The sequence below is a fragment of the Camponotus vicinus genome, unplaced genomic scaffold (assembly GCF_025532165.1).
Source record: "Camponotus vicinus isolate PSW18456_S1 unplaced genomic scaffold, iyCamVici1.0 SCAF_5, whole genome shotgun sequence".
NCBI lineage: Eukaryota > Metazoa > Arthropoda > Insecta > Hymenoptera > Formicidae > Camponotus > Camponotus vicinus.
In genome coordinates, this window is record NW_028141977.1 from 2,634,533 (window position 1) to 2,651,998 (window position 17,466).

Genomic DNA, 17,466 nt, shown 5'->3' on the forward strand with positions numbered 1-17,466 from the left:
CATAATTCGTACTTCTTTTAAATAATTTCTCTCTCATATTTTATTTATTTATTGATATTTATCTTTCTCTGTACAAAATTTTATGGAAATAGAATGATTGAATAATTTACAATTATCACGAATTACATCTGCATTATCTATGATTCGTCTTGTGTAGCTTCCCTTCGATGTATGACCAATAATAGTATTACAAATGCATCAATAAGCCGGAAGACAAAATCGTAGATAATTCACACAAAGAAAATACACAATTATTAAATTAATATGAAAATTTGACAAAAAATAAAACGGCAACTTTTCAATAAAGATTTCGACACGCACTCGAAACAAAAAAAATTCCAACATAATTTTGACATATATCGCATTGCATATACATTGCTAAATAATTTTAGTCATCGAATAAAAAAAAGAGCAGAAATATATTATTTAAATTATTTTCGATTCCATCATGTTTATATATCTCATGTTTCGACTGTACAACATTATAATACATGTAAGTCTACTCCTTATACTCTTTTCTTTCTCGAAGAGGAGCGACTTTTCTGAGAAAAACACTATCTATCTACCTCTACATTCTGTACATTCTCTCTGTAATTTGAAAAATATTTCTTCCCTAACAATATTTTATCAGGCAATACTTTTGCAAAATAATTGCTTACAATTGTTAGCATACAATTAAACGATTTCTGTCTGGAAAATATACACGACAGATCGTTCCATTATTAGTTAACTGCAGAAATAAGTCTTGGCAGTTGGCACTTGGCAGGAATGTCTTCAGAAGGCAAAAACGATGGCCGTTTGATTCCCGCTAGTCATTCATCACATGTGCACCACCTTCGGCGTGCTAAAATCACATTCCATGTAATTATATCGCGATATTTATTTATTTATTTATTTACATAAAATGTATTTATTTATTTACATAAAATGTATTTATTTACATAAAATAATAAATGATTGATTGATGAAATTAAAAACAAAGAGATACTAATGTTCTATAAACTATAAATAAAAATTTATAATTATTTATAAAATTATGAGATTTATAAAATTATGAGATTGTCCTAACAATAAAATGCGTGCAATAAAACACCTGTAAAATACATTTAAAATTTTAAATCGTAAATCTATAAATGAAATAATGAAACTTTAAACTGTCAATTTAAAAAGTTATATAATTTATATACAATAACAATGACAACTAATATAAAAATATTAAAATTTCTATAAAATAATGGAATCAATAGATCACGATTTTATATAAAATTAATAAGCTGTAAAATAGAAAACATATTCATACTTTACCTCTTGCCCCACAACCAATTCAAAAGCACACTCGACTGGCTCTGAACATCTCGAGCTGTGAACAAATATCGAATCATCGATTTGTCATTCGCACTGATGCACAACTTTTTGTACATTCAATATTTACTGACTATTGTGTACTCATAAAGGAATACCTACAGAGCGTGTAATTAGCGTTGACCAGCCTCGCGGCTGCTTCAGGTGGCAATGTACTTAAAACATCTCTGTGCGCTAACAAAGACATTTGTTGCGTATGTCTCAGCTCCCGTTCGTCCTTTAATCGCACGTCCTTCGTGTGACTGACTGAATGCAACTGCGACAATCTAAAGGAAGAATCTAGCTTGTATCAAACTACGAGCAAGTTACAGTACAGGGTGAGCGAGGCATTTGGATATTCTATTGAAGAACGAAAATATTTTTCATTCTTCAACATTACTTGAGGAGGGCATTACTTTTGCAGGATAAGCATTCTACGAAGATGCACTTCGATTTCTACTGGTCGACAAAATAATGAACTTTACGAGATCACAGTGATCTTAATTTAAATTCATAAGCTCTAAAGCGAAGTTGTCATCATTGTTCGCGCCAATGGAGGATAACGAAGCAGCGACTAGGACGAAGAAAAATGTTATTAGTCCGAAAATCCTCGATTTTTGATCAAAAATTGTCGGGCGAAAATTTTAATTTTTCTTTCGAAAATACATATTTACAAAATCTACTCTCTCGCGTCAACATCTAGCATCAAATATAATTATGAAATTATCATCGATCAAGGTGATAGCATTAAATTTTTTTTAGCAGACGAACCGAATTACAGGAACTATATTTACCATGTAAATAAATACTAGGATCCTTTTTTGTAAGTTAATTATAATATTACGTGGCTATAGAAGTAGTACTGATCTGTAATTTTTTTTTAATTATGAAATTTTCCTTACTTCAATGCAAGAGCTTCTTTGTCCTCGATCGGAATATCAATGGCTTCTTTTGCGATCTCAACTGGTCCCTCAGACTTCGAAGGCGAAGGTTGTTCCACGATGGGTTCAATCACCGTTTGTGAGGCCGATGATAAGTCTTTTGTTGGGCTCCCTTCGACGTTACCCATCCTTCTCAATTCCTCATTTACCCGAATCGCATTAGACAGTCGCAGTTGTAGCGTATCTCGCTCTTCAAGCAATTGCATCAGTTCGTGAGTCAACTCTTCGCATCTGACATCTCTCTGATGAAGCATGTATAGCGCAAGGTCCAACTCGCTGGAAGTGGTCTCCTTGTTGTCAACTGTCTGAATGGTTTCCGAACCCTTCGACGCAACCTCGATGACGGACACGTCTTTTTTCAAGGCGTGCTGTATCAGTTCGTACTCGGATACCTTCTGCTCCAACAATTCCTTCAGCTTATTCACTTCTGTTTCCCTGGTCGTCAATATATGCCTCAGCTCATCCAGTTGTTTCTCCTCTTCGGTGGATAACGCTAAGAGTTCTTCTATACGCGCCTCTTTTTCACGAATCTGCATCTTCAAGTTGTGAAGTTCGGCATCTTTGGTGATGCTCAGCTCGGCCAATCTCCTCTCTTTCTCCGCCAGGTCGTCGGTCGCGTGAATCAATGCGTTCTCCTTCTGTTCCAGTTTATTGCTTCGATCATTCACGATTACCTGCAGTTCCTCCAACTGCATCTTAAGATTCTCGATATCGTTATCTTTCAGTTGAAGTTCCGCCAGCAACTTTTGATTTTCCTCCGATAGTCTCCGCTTGATCTCATCGATCTCAGATTCTTTCTTTCGCAACTCGTTGTTGAGGAATTCTTCAGCCTCGATTCGGATCTGCTCTTTTTCCGAAGTTAGCTTCTCGATGGCATTTTTACTCTCCTCGGAGAGCCTCTCAAAGTCTTTAAGATGCAAGATTTTCTCCTGTAGCTCCACGATATTTGACTTTAATGTTTGCATTTCCTGTTCCTTGCCGTATAATTCTCCCGTCAATCGCTGCACAGTTTCGCGCAATTCAAACTCGTCCGACTGCGGCTCCATACTGGCTTGTAGACACAATTGCGAGTCTTTTTCGGCTATGACGTACTTTAATTCGTTAATTTCCTGTTCCCTCGCGTGCAGCTCGTTCTGCAATCTAACGATTTCCTCTTGATCGTGCGCGGATCTTCGGTCCCTGGAGAGCGAATTGGACTCCTCCTTGGAAACATACTCCTGGTTCTGATCATTAATGCGTTGCGTCAAAGCATTTATTTGCTCTTGCTTCTCCGTCAAGGTCTGCGAAGCTACTCGCAAGGAGGTTTCCAGTGTAGCCTTTTCGTTGTACAGACAATTAATCCTATCTTGCATTTGCTGGATGATTGTGGGATACGTATTCTCGCTCAACACATACTTCAGATGCTCCAACTCTTGCTGTTTAGCTTCCATCTGCGCCTTTAGCTCGTCTATAGTGCTTTGCAGCTCGGCATCGTCGTCATTTCCCGTTTTAAAGGCAGGACTATCGACCATCTGAGAATTCTGCAGCTGTTCATTGCACAATCTCTCTAAATCGGCTCGTTTTTCACTCAATTCTTGACTCATGATCTCCAACAAAGAATCTTTGTCATTTATCATGGCTTTGACGCCTTCCAAATCATTCTCCTTGGCGCATAATTGCGTACTTAGGTAATGCAATTGTTCAGTCTTCTCTCGCAGATCTTGCTTTAAAGCGTCAACCTGCTGTTTATTCTTCTCCAAATGAGCTTGATACGCCTTCGTTTCTTGATCGTACTGCAACAAGATCGACTCTTTCTCGGATCTTAGAACCTGAATTTCTTGCTGCAAAGTATGAATATGCGAGTTGCACTCTTGTAAATTAACCGCGGTTGCTTCTCTGGCATCTAACTGATTCTTCAGATATTCGAGCTCCTCTAAGTATCCTTTTATTTTTGCCTCGAGATAGGTCTTCTCTTCTTCATATTGTATCAACTCTTGTTGCTTCTCTCGCAATTTTTCGTTCAACAAATTTGCATCAGCCTGAGTAGCTCCGATTATTGAATTTCGCTCTGTTAGATCCTCCTTTAGATATACGATTTGTTGTTGTTGCATTTCCAATTTAGCCGCGCTATCTTGCAATTTCAGGGTGTATTCATCAATCGCAGCTTGCATTGTCATCAACTTTTCCTTTAGATCGCGCAATTCTTTGTCTTTTTCTTCGATCTCTATCGCATGCTTCTGGATTAATTCCTGGGTAGCTTCGCTAATGATAGCATTCACTGTTTCCACGCTCTTTTGCTGAATTAGCTCGTGTTCTTTGTTGGTAAATGCTTCCTTCAAGACTGTCAATTCTTGTTTCCTCTCGTCTAATTCTCTTGTCAAATTTTGTAGATCCGATTGTAGCGTCGCTTCAGCTCTTTGCCTTTCCACATATTGGACTTGAAGCTCTTGCTTCAGATCAGCGACCTCTTGAACTCTGGCGTTAAGCAATTCCGTAACTTCCATTAAAGATGTATTAATGGTCGAGGATTTTTCCTCTAGATTCATCAGAGCGTTGAGCTTCTCTTCCAAAACTTCCTTCTCTTCTAAAGCTTTCTGTAGATTATTTATCTCCGCTTCTAATCTATCTATTTTCTCCATAAATTCAGTTTTGAGGAAATCATTGTTTTGTCGCATTGCTGCCACTTGATCATTCGCGTCTATTAGACTCTGCTCGTACTGCTTCCTGAGCATGTCGTATTCTTCCTTGCCTTTGTTTAAAGCGCTTTCAAGTGCCGCATTTTGGTTATTCAACGTATCTAACTTTTCCACGAGTTCTCCAGAATTGTCAATAGCCTTCGATTCCAAATTAGCCATCACCGCTTTTTGTTCTTCGAAGAAGCGTTGCAATTGTTCATTTTCTGCCGCAAGCGCTTCCAATTCGTCCTTCAAATCGTCTATTTCCTCTTTGTACTTTTTCGACGTCGCTTCAAAGTCGTCAGTAGATTCCACTGATCTTTTCTGGGGCTGATTATGCGCAAATTTATCGGCTTCGTGATGCGATGGATCGATCTGATCTTGTTGTGAAAAAGAAGTATCTTGTACGTCGGTTGCATTTTCCTGTAATCGCCACTCTAAAGATTGCACTTTATTACCCAGTTCCTTATTCTGAATACGCAATACTTCGACTTCCATGTCCTGTTTCTCCTTCATTTCCATGTACCTTTCATTAGCAGACACCAACATATCGAGTCGCTTCAGTAAAGCTTCCTTCTCGGCAATAATATTTTTCTTCTCCTCTTTAATTTCGTTCAGAGCTTTCTCCAAATTGGCAATCTGCGTCTTCAGCTCCTCCTCGATTGCCGTGTCCAGATCGAAGAAGCTGCCAGTTTGCTTCTGCGTCTTCAATTGTTGTTGCAAGCTCTCCATCTGCACTTTATACTCCTTCAATTTTTTCACCAATTTAGCGCTCTTTATCTGTGCCGCTTTGCTCTCTTCGGCGGTCTTAGCGTTCTGCTCTTCTAGATTTTTAATCCTGTTTTGCAAGTCTTCTATTCGCACGCGTAATTGCGTTTCGACACTCGAAATTATTGACGTATCCTCCGTATCCCAACCCCAAGATTCCTCACCGAGCTCGGAATCCCAGCCAATATTTAACTGAACGTCTGGATGTATTTTTTTTTCAATAGGAGATTGTGCAGATTGTACAGATTCTTGTTGATTAATGGGTTCTTCGATAGCTGCAAGGACTTGTCCTGATTCTTGTCGAATGGTCGTTTTCTCCGTAGGAGGAAGCTCCTTCAAACTGTCTTTGTCTATTCCTGATTTCTGTTGTAAATCATCTAAGGCTCGTGTGAGATTCGCGACGAGTACGTGCGCCTGATCCCTCTCTTGTAAAGCATTCTCCATTATTGACGTATCCTCCATACCCCAAGATTCTTCACCGAGTTCAATCTGTAGATTACGCTGACTTGTTTCTTGTATTGAATCATTAGCATTGACATTCCTGGCTTCTGCTGTCAAATTATCAATCTGAAATTTGTACAATTCCAAAGTGTGATTTTGCTGATCTCTTTCCGTTATTAATGTTTGCATAGTCTCTCTTGTGGAAGACAGTTCTGTTTTTATCGCAGTGATTTCATTGTCTTTAAGCGAGATCTCTGTTCGCAGACTAGTCTCTAAATCCGCATATTGTTGCGATTGCAAAGTCACTTGTTGATTAACAGCGTTCAATTCTGTAATCAACGAATCTACCTGTACATTTTTCTCGACCGCAACTTGACGTAATCTTTCCAATTCTGCTTTAATGATATCATGCTGTTCCTGCAACGCTTTGAGTTCGTTCAATTGAGAAGTCACTTTCTCCAATTCCCAATTTAATGATTCAAGCTGTGCGTTTTTCTCGGAAAGAAGATGCTGTATCTTCTTCAACTCGCTTTGCGAATCCTCAAATTGATTCTGTAAGTCTCGATTATGCAACTTTTCTTCTTCTATATTCTTAAGTAAAAGATCCATTTCTTTTTTATGCTCAAAACATTGATTCTCTTTCTCGTTTAGTAAGCTCTGTAATCGCTCTATTTCTTTCTTATCATCATCCAAGGCATCATCATGCTTCTGTTGTTGCTGACTCTCAGTGACAGAAGTCTCAACAGTTTCTGGAATTTCAATTTCGCATTCCTCGCTCTTATCTTTATATTTTTCCAATTTAGATTCTAATTCCGAGACTTTCCGTTCGCTCATGGATTTTTCTGTTCTCAAGGCCTCGATCTCCTGTTGCAACGTATTCGTTTGATCCATAAGCGACCGATTAAAACGTTCCTGAGCAGTCTGCATCATCATATCGTTGTACCTCTGAGACTCATCGTGGAGTAATACGATATTGCCGTATGAATTAGCTAGCTCGTTATTTAGATTCTCAATCTCCGCCTGACGCTCCTGTAGACGAGCCTCCAACGCTTGTATCAAATTTTGACACTGCTCCGAATGGCAATGTTGCGAGATCTTCTCTGCGTCGTCCTCCCTTACATCCTGTTCTGAAGCTTGCGCAGTCATAGACGCAATCTCCTTCTGTAACTTCTCAATCAGCACGCGACGATCTTCTGATTCCTTCTCGGCGTTTTCCAATTTCTCATCGATCTGTGTCTGCTTGGACGACAAGAGGCCGTTCTCCGCCTGCAAGTTCTTTATCATGGCAAGTTGCCCCACGTATTCAGTCTCCATCACTTGCATACGCACGCTCAGTTCCCGCGCCTCTTCTTTTATGTCATCCAAAATTGCCTGTTTTTTTTCGGCTTCCTTGCTCGTAGTTTCTTTATAGAGTTCATATTTCGCAGTAATATTCTCTCTCGCTGTTTTCTCTGCTGTCATTTCAAGAGAGATGCGCTCTATCTCTGCCCGTTGCCTCTCAATCTCCTCGCCCATCTCCGTGTTGTGTTCCATCAACACTGCCATCTTTTCCTTCAAACTGGCCGATTCCTTTGCAAATTTCTCGGAATTGGCGAGAGCCTCCGTAGCCTCGTTCTTCATCTGTGTCAAGTTCTCTTCCAAGCCGACGATCTTGTTGTCCTTTTCTCGCATAGAAATCTCCACCTCCTGTATCTGTTTGTTTTTAACTTCTTTCTCGTCCTTTTCCGTCGACCATTTCTCCTCCAATTCGGCAACGCGCGCTTCAAGTTCCTGGCACGCTAGTTTCTTCTTATTGAAAGTCGCCACAATCTTTTTCATTTTTTCAGATTGCATATGAAGCTTATTCTCCGATTCCGAAAGCTTTTGTTCCAAATCCGCGACTTTGCTCTCCAAGGTAGTCTTTATCTCTTCCGTGACACTTTTATCAAGTAGGTCTTGTTTTTCTTCTAGCTTAGCTTTCATAGCGTCGTTTTCCTGCATTTTCTCGACTAGTTCTTCAATGACATTTTCTAATCTTGCATTCAGCATTGCCATTTCCTCCGTATGATTGATTTTAAGCCGTTCCATCTGCTTATATTCATTTGTCAATTCCGATTGCATATTTTCAGCGTATGTGGTTTGAGTCTCTAAGATCTTTTGTAATTCCCAAAGTCGTTTTTCAGTTTCAATTTTATTGTTTTTTATTTCTTCAATTTGTACATCCAATTCCTTTTTATCCACAAGCAAACTGTTGATTTCTTGTTCTTTTTTAAGTAATTCATTTTTAATGTTTTCATTATCTTTTGATATATCTTCAATCTTTTGCAATAGCTCACTGTTTTCCCGTAAGATTTCTTCGTGCTTCTCCTGTAATTCGATGAAACTTGTTTCTTTATTTCGCAAACTTTCTGATATTTCATTAAATTCTTCTAAAGACTTGGACAATTCTAATGCTTCAGTAATTTTGCTAATATTATTTTTCAGAGTATGAATATCTTCCTCTCTCTCCCTTATTATGCCATTAAGCTTCGCAATCTCTCCTGATGATGAGGATAGAGCAGCCTCATTTTCTTTAAGTTTAATTGAATAGTTGTACAACTCGTCTTGTAAATTATCTATAGTAATCATTCCATTTTGCAGTTGCGCATATTTGGTATGCAATTCTTCATCTTTCTTTTCAATTTCTGCTTTCAAGACCGTGATTTCATGTTCTTTCGCTGTTACATTCGTCATCTCGTCTTGTAATCTCGTTTCGAACGATTTTATAGTGAATTCAAACTGTTGTTGTAGAGTAGAAGTTGCTGCATCTTTCTCCTTTATCACTTCTAGCAATTCTTTATTACCATTTTCCAGTGTCTTCAAGGCTTCCTCTATTGAGATCTTTCCTTGTTCCAGAATTTGCATCTTCACTTGCATATCATCATATTTGAATTTCCACTCCTCTGCAGTATTAAACATGTCCTTCAATTCTTGTTGCAAACTCTCCACTTTTGTATTCGACGTCTCATACTCTAGCAATTGTTTAGCTTTTATTTGCAACTCTGCCTCCATGCTTTGCAGTTTCATATTCATCTCTTCCACCTGATTTTTATATTCCGCAAGTAATACTTTGTTAGTCTCAAGTTCTTTTTCCAGGGATGCTATAATCTCAATTTGGGATTCCTGGCAAGCAGCTTCCTCCGCCTTTCGCATTCCTGATATTTCGTCAGATGATTTCTGTAAAAGCGTGCTAATTTGTTCATGCAACTCTTGCCTCTCATGAACTACATTCTCCTTCTCGCGATTCAATTTCTCTAATTTATCGATAAGGTCCAATCTTTCTCTGGAGAAATCATCATAGGCCGTATGTTCCAACTTTAGATTCAACTCTTCTTTCTCTTTAGTAATTTTACTTAATTCTTCTCTTTGATTGTTGATGTGTTCTTCGAGCTGTGTAATAGTTATAATCATTTGCGCATTTTCTTTCTCTAAAGACACAACTTTAGACTTGGCATCATCAGTCTCGCATGATGTTATGTTAACAGACTGCTCTACCGAAGCTTCTCGTAATTGTGTCAGCTCCTTTTCAAGGACCTGTTGCCTGTCCATTAGAATTTTAATTTGATCAGTATATTCTATTATTTGAACTGACATTTGAGAAGACAATTGCGCTTCAAGATGTTCCTCTAATTTTGTGCGATTTATAACTAATTCAGTATTCTCTGTTGTTAACGTTTCTATACGATCCTGCAATCTGTTATTTTCTTCCACCAGATCTTCTACTTGCATCTTGAGCTTAGCAATCTCTGCCATTAAATTGTCATGTTCCTGTGTGAGTGTCTCAACTTGCAATCGCAAGCTACTATCATCTTTAAGTGTCTCTAAACTGCTATCAATCTTAAAGACATTTAACTGAGCGTTACACTCTATTTGACTCAACTGTTCTTCCAATTTTGTAAGTTTAATAACGAGCTCGTTATTCTCCTGAGTAAGTAGTTCAATCTTTGTCATACTATCGTTATGCTCTGGAATACGCTCAAAAGATTCCGTGGAACCCGTATCGGAAGATCCCTTCTCTTCAATTCTGCTCAACTTCATAGTTAAATCACTATTTTCCTGAGTCAATTGTTCAATTTTCTTCAATAATTCACTGCGATCTGTATCGTTTATGGTTTCGAAAGATTCCGTAGAACCAGCATGCGAGCCATCTTTCTCCTCCAACTTCGTTAACTTAAGTGTCAATTCATTATTCTTCTGTTCTAAGTCTTCAATCTTTTTCAAGAGATCGTTTCTGTCGTGAATGGTTTCAAAAGATTCTGTCGAGCCAGCATCCGAAGCGCCCTTTTCTTCCATTTTGTTTAATTTACTATATAATTCTGAATTTTCCTGTGTCAAAATATCGAGCTTCTTTAGAAGCTCATTGGACTCAGATTCGGATAGAGACTCGAGTTTATTTTCGCTTTGTTCTTTGTGTACAGCTTCCAATTGTTCCTCCAGCTCAACAACTTTCATCTCTGCAGTCACTCTGAGATTTTCAGACTCTGCGTTTTCAGCTTCTAATGCCAAAACTTCTTGCTTCACTGTGTGAAGTTCTGAAAGAAGATATAAAACTTTCTGTTGGAGTATAAATATGCTAATTCTTAAATTTAATAGATAATATTGTTACATGTACAAAATTTTAGAAATACACAATCATTAATATTGTTACAAAAAGAAAGAGAGAGAAAAAGGGGAAGGGGGAGAGAGAAAGAGAAAGAAGAGAGAGAAACTGACATACCATCAAAAAAAAAAAAGCAGAATAGTTTATAATCTACATATCAAATTAAACAAAAAGTAACACAATTCAATATCTAAAAAATTATTTAATCTGTTTAATCTATATATAAATTGTATATTTATTCTGTCTAGACTATTTGATATGACAAATTACCTTGCATTAGATCTAGCTTTTGATTCTCTAAGGTGGCGATTGCATCAATATGCATCTGTATTTCTTTTGTCTGAGATGAAACTTTATTTTCCAGGTCAGCAACACGTTCTTGCCAATCTCCTGCCGAGGCTGTGCAGATCGTAATTTGTCGATAACATGTGTATAATTTCAGTTTCGTTCATAGAAAGCTTAAAGCAAGCAGTTACTAAATGCTCACAATAAATTTTTCAAAAATAATTTCTTCTTTTTTATACAATCTATTAATTATCCCATTGTACAAATTGTTTCAAAAGATGAAACAAAAGAAAAGAACAAACCAGCAACAGACTCTTGAAACGCAATATATATCATTTACACTTAAACATATATACATTGTAGCTATATTATACTCTAGCTAATCTTAGAAATTGCAAAAATATTTAATAGCTTTTTAAGAAATTATTTTTTATTGGAAAAAACAAATAAATTAAACTAACATTTTTTATACTCTCATACATATATATACTGCATATAAATAGGCATATAAAAATATTACACAATTATATACACTTTGTCAAAAAAATATATTTTTTATACTTCTTCAAAATCGTAAATCTGTTGATGGCATATCCTTTTCTGGAACATTTCCTTCTATTTAAAAAAAAAAAAAAAACTTTCCTTCTTTCATTCCTTTGTTCATTTAAAGCTTCAAGCACTTTATAAAAGCCAAGATTTATTTAATTTACTTTAGTATATTTATTATTAGCATCATATATATCAAAAATTAATCATACGCGAAAAGTGTTTTCAATTTTTGTCTATTTCATTAAAAGCAGTTATTGCAATTGCTACAAGCTGAAGAAAGAAACTCAGTATAGTTATTGCAATCCATGCAAATTAATCGATTATTTATAAGAATAATAACAAAATGTATAGATATGTAGATACTAAGAATAAATCTACTTCTATGGATAAATATGCAGCAAACTTTGACAAGTAAAGTAGGTACCATGTTATGCTTAATTATCAAGAAATATTCACAAGAAAATTTCATTGATTAGTATTCTCCGTGAACGTTTCAATAATTGCAACATACAAAACTAATAGCCGAGAGAAAAGATTCCATCACCAGAAATCAGCCTTAAAAGATATTTTTCAAGTTTTCCAGGTACTGTTTTTTTAAACACTTGCAAGTAAAATTTGTGCAATGTGACATTTCATATTTCTATCGCGATCACGTTCATAACAAAATTGATATGAATTGTTACTAGCTTATTTGCATCATTTTGTTGCAAAAGATATGTACATGTAATTACAGCGATTAGGATAAATGCTTCTCATAAAGGAAACAGGGCTGTGGAAAACAGGCTGTCTCGATAAAAAATATTAACATAAATCATATTGGAAATTCAGTAATATAGCTAGAATAACGGAAACGTCGACGATAGAACATTTGTCCTGGTTCCTACCTTTAAGCTCGTCAAAGTCTACCAGACTCAGCTGAAGGTTACCTTTCTCCTCCTCCAATAATGCCACTTGATTGCCCAATCTAACAAGTTCCGCATTCGAATCGGATACCTATACACAACGCACATATTCCTATTTTTATAAATATAAAAGTTTGCAGACATCTATCTATCTTAATTGATTAATATACAACAATATAAAGAAAACTGAATAATTTCTATTAAATATTCAATGAAGCTATTCTATTGAAAATGCATATATAAAGTGAAAAAATATATAAAAATTTATGTTATTTGTTAATAATTGTAAATTTTAATTTTAATAATTATATTAATTATAATTTTTAATAATCACATAATTTTTTTCTTATCTTGACCATTATACAAAATCTAGAAATAGAAATATTGTAATAAACTCTCACCATTTTAAAATCCTCCAGTTGTTTTTGCAGATTTTTCACTTTACTTCTATGCTGAGCCTTTAATTTGATCATGCCTTTATTTAAATCCTCCAATTCCTTTGTCAACTTTATCACTATATCATCTTCCTTAGGTACCGTCTTCTCGGTTGATAATCTTGCTGTCATGTCGTTCTTTTCCGCTTCCAATTTATGCACTTGCTTCTCAAGGTCTGTAATCTTGTTGAAATATTCTTCGTTTTTAGATGACAATTCAGTCACTTGTTTCTGCAACTCGGTCTTCGATTCTTCTTTCAGCAACTCGTTCGATTGTTTAAATTCTTCTATCAAATTTTCAAGCTCTGCTATTTTATTATCTTTTTCAATAATTACATCATTACTTTGAGTCGACTTGCTAGCAATAATTTTATCCTGCAAGTCGGCGACATTTTTTTGCAATTGGTACTTTTCATCCAGAAGCTGTCGATTATTTTGTGTCAATTTTTCTATTTTAAATTGTAAATCCTCGATTGCCGGTGTTGTCACTATACCGGCGTCTGATTCTAATTGAAAAATTCTTTCTTTAGCTTCTGCCAATTTTACTTCATATTCCCCCAATTGCTGAAGAAGATTATCGTTCTTCAACTTTAACGAGGATTCAATGAGAACGAAATTTTCCTGCATCGACTTCATCGCATCTTTAGTCTCCGCTAAAGTGTCCATAGTGGAACGCGAGAAATCCGCACTTGCTGATTCAGCTATTTTTTGTTCTTTCAACTGCTCTTCAAATCTAAATAGTATAAAAAATAGTATAAAAAATAAATAATTCAAAAAATCTTATATATCTTAAGACAGTTTTAAATGGAAGAAAATATTAAGATAAAAGATAATACTATTTAATATTTTATAATATCTGAATATATGTCAATAATCAAAGTGTATTAGCTAATAAGAAATTATGCAATATTTTCTTTATAATATTTTGTTTAGTAGAAAAACATTTAAATTTCTATTATTCAATCATCAAAGTCGTTTCTTCATTTAATTTGAAATAAATATTTATTTAATTACTTAATTTCAAGAAATGCATAATGTATGTATTGAAATATATTACCTATTGATTGTATGCTCCAATTCCGATATTTTGTTATCTCGTTCTTGCAATTGTTTCAACAGACTGATATTTTTATCTTTCAAAGAAGTTTCTATCAAGATAAAATTTTCCTGCATTGTTCGCATTTCGTCTTTCGTATCTTCGAGAGTATCCAATGTCGTTTTACCCTTCCTAGAGAGATCCGCAGACATGAGAGTCACCGCTTTCGTTTTAGAATCAATCACAGAATCCTTCTCCTTTAAATTTTCTTGAAGGTCTAGGATGATAGCTTCCAATTCGACAATTTTACTATTCAGATCTATAATCTTTTTCTCATTTTCTTGAATATCCTGAATTTGAACTGGTGTCATGACCTTAAATGAAAATGTATATAAATTTTATACTTTTATTAAATTTGTTCTACTTTTCCAAATAATGATAATTCTTTTTTTTATTGTACATATATTAATAATTTTAGAATGATAAATTATTTAGACAAATATATGTTAAAGAACTATTGTAAAACTTACATCTGAAGTGACCACAAAAGGCTTAATTGGTGTGACAACCAATTGATCCTTGTATATTTCTGTCCCTGAATATGTTTCATCCAATTGTTGCCTAATAGCTTCCACTTTTTCCTCCATTACTCGTTTCGTTTCTGTCAATTTCTTATTACGTTGCTCAAACACTTTCCTATTTTCCGCTAATTTTTTTTGAAGTAGAAAAGATTTTGCCTGTGGGGTATTTGCTTGACTTTTGTCATCGATTGAATCATCTGTTGTATCTTTTGCTGCAGATTCAGTCTTATGTGTATGTACTGTGTCTTTAGATGATGAACTTCCTTCTTTACTACGACGTGACAATTTGGCTCTGGATTTGATTTTTGATAATCTTCGTGCATATTCCTTTCAGAGACAAAAATAAGAGAAATATATTCATATACAATCGAGAGAAAATATTTTTTCTTGCTAAATTTTTTGCAAATTTATATTTCAAAAGATGAGATTTCTAAAGTGCATTAGTTTTATAGCTTATTACCTGGACCTCCTCCTCTTTCTTTTTTAAACTTTGTTGATTTCTCATCATAATTTCCTTGAGAGATTCCAGTTGATTCTTATTCTGTTCACATGTTTCCTTTGTGTGTACTGCAGCCTCAGGAAGGCTGCCTTCCATTGCATCTGATGCTTCTTCAGATGCACCGGACATTATACACTGTGCAAATAGAAACAACACAAACCAATGCATTATTTGTTTCCTATGCAAAATTAATTGTAAATAGACTTTGACAATGGATAAGTGTTAAAGTAAATGGCAGTGAAAGCTTTTTTTTAATGTGACACAGTATCACCCACTGTTCTTATTTTCCATATCTAATTGGATAGGATCTAGACTGGGGTAAACTAATTGCATTAGGTCTTGATGCAGACTAGACTTTCCACATTCCTCATCATTTCTATATAAACACTCAGTACAAGCAACATCAAGTACTATGCATCTTTTCTCAATTTTTTTCTAAGAATATCAACAATAAAAGTGTCAATAGTATCAACAAATAAGAAAAATGTAAGTGTTGTTAATATTATTAAAAATTTTGCATCCCACTTTTTGCAACCTAAATATTATTGATTCGTTCATTATATACAAGGTATCTCTATAAATAATCAAGCCCTTTTATTTTTCTTATTTGTTATGTCACTATTAAATAAATTCACAAAAAATCCTTATTAAATAAATTCATTATTTAAAAATCATCAAAAAAACTCATTATTTAAAAATATTCATGTTTTTAATAAATTCTAATGCTTTTTGTCCTTTTTTAATTATTTATTTTTATTAGCTATATCATATATATATTAATATATATATTTATTAATTATATCATAGAAAAAGTTGGACACAAATTATAGAATTCTGTAAAAAAAAAATTCTATAAATTGATAAATAAAATTTCAATAGCTGACAAATATGTAAAGTTTGAAACTGATGAAACTTGTATGCATTTCATGAATAAGTTTTATTAAATCATATCTTATTAACTGAAACTCTATAATTTTTATTGTAACAATACATCTATCATTACTAATAAAAAAAATGATAAAGTGCTTATATCCATTCAAATAATTTGGACAGCTTTTATAATACGCTATGCTCATAGTTTGTTTTAATATAACTTGAATTTCTATCTCATTTGTTACAATTTATATTTTTTTCCAATTTAGTAAAGAATTTAATAAAGAAATGCTTATACCAGGAGATATTTTGTATATAAATTAAAGAAATTATTTCTACTTTTTATTATCAGTGCACAGCTGATAAATAAGAGATATTAAATCTTTAATCAAATGTGAACACACACACATGCAATTACTATTTTCAGTAATAAACATATATTAATAATTCCTACAAATATGAAAAAAATGATATAAAAGTGATCAAAAATAATATCTTGATATATATATTTGCACAATTATTTTAAATTTTCTTAAAAGAAAAGCCAGATAATGCGATATATAGAAAAAATGAAAAAATATTATAAAATCATAGTATTTAATATATAAATTGCAATATAAATATACATATCAATATTGTTAAACTCAACTCAAATAATTAGATACCTAACAATCTAAATCTAAAACACTGTAAGCTCTTAAGATCATCATCGTAGGTCATTGTCAAATTATATCATTATTAAATATAAGACGTAGCCACAGGTTTCGATCGCGTCAGCTGAAAACGAAAGTACGTAAAAAAAATACAAATTTCAAAATTCTCATAATCAGCACGAGAAAGGGATAACTGCAAGTACATCTCAACAGATATCCTCAATTTCGTTGAACACGTAGCAAAGTGACGTAATCCACGCGATGCGGGACGCACGTGAGGAAAACGCGAGCGATATATTCGAGGGGACTCGAAATTTGCAGAATCGGCCTCGCGATCAGCTGTTCGATCGGGGGCCGATGACGTGGACGAGGACGCGTCTGGCAGCGAGGTGACGCGTGGTACCTTTTATTCGCATCGTACCTTTTATCTGGCGTTGCTCAAAGTGTCAGGAGGGCGATACGTCGCTGCTCATATTTAGGTCGCTCTGTCACCGATCGCGGTCCTTCCAATGATGCGAATGACGCGCGTCAAACGCACATGCTCCGCCCAGACGATGCTGTAGGTACCCGACAACGATCGCCGACAAAATTTCACATAAATCCGCGACGACAGACCGACTTCGTGTTATTATCGCCGTGCCATATTTTTACAGCCGGAAATAGTTGGAGGTGCCCCCTCAAGCGCCACGTCGCGGACGAACACGTCATCTTTTACGGAAAACGAGATAACGGTGAATTAACGATGGTGGATAAAAAAGTTACGGGAATCTTCTTTATCATCCGAGTAATTAGCGGACTTCTTTTCGCGCATGCGCGTTGAATGTGTCAATAAAATTGTTGTCTGAAATTAATCTTTTATATAGTTTTTCCGTTTAATCATTTTTAAAAATT

General features: G+C 34.9%; 1 protein-coding gene across 4 annotated transcripts; it reads right to left on the reverse strand.

Moving 5' to 3' along the window:
* Positions 1–25: 25 nt before the first annotated feature.
* Positions 26–17,245, reverse strand: LOC145972251 (uncharacterized). Of its 4 annotated transcripts, none has more exons than XM_083100699.1 (11): positions 16,997–17,245; positions 15,011–15,184; positions 14,500–14,877; positions 13,991–14,343; positions 12,901–13,666; positions 12,524–12,590; positions 11,034–11,162; positions 2,244–10,695; positions 1,465–1,628; positions 1,306–1,360; positions 26–844 (listed from the first exon to the last, which is right to left on the reverse strand). In XM_083100699.1, the coding sequence occupies exons 2-11, from the start codon at positions 15,176–15,178 to the stop codon at positions 820–822; spliced, it is 10,557 nt and encodes a 3,518-aa protein (XP_082956825.1). In that variant the 5' UTR covers positions 15,179–15,184; positions 16,997–17,245; the 3' UTR covers positions 26–819. The 4 variants fall into 4 exon arrangements, with proteins under 4 accessions (XP_082956825.1, XP_082956824.1, XP_082956826.1 ...); XM_083100698.1 differs by having other exon boundaries at positions 12,482–12,590; XM_083100700.1 differs by lacking the exon at positions 11,034–11,162 and having other exon boundaries at positions 12,482–12,590.
* Positions 17,246–17,466: the final 221 nt, after the last annotated feature.

Excerpts from the sequence above, each read along its gene's own strand:
- LOC145972251 (XM_083100697.1), bottom strand. The coding sequence starts at position 15,217 with ATGCATTGGTTTGTGTTGTTTCTATTTGCACAGTGTATAATGTCCGGT. Across the intron at positions 14,344-14,499 it reads CTTTTGTGGTCACTTCAGAT|GTCATGACACCAGTTCAAAT; the intron begins GTAAGTTTTACA and ends TTTTCATTTAAG. Across the intron at positions 10,696-11,033 it reads AAAGCTAGATCTAATGCAAG|AACTTCACACAGTGAAGCAA; the intron begins GTAATTTGTCAT and ends ATCTTCTTTCAG.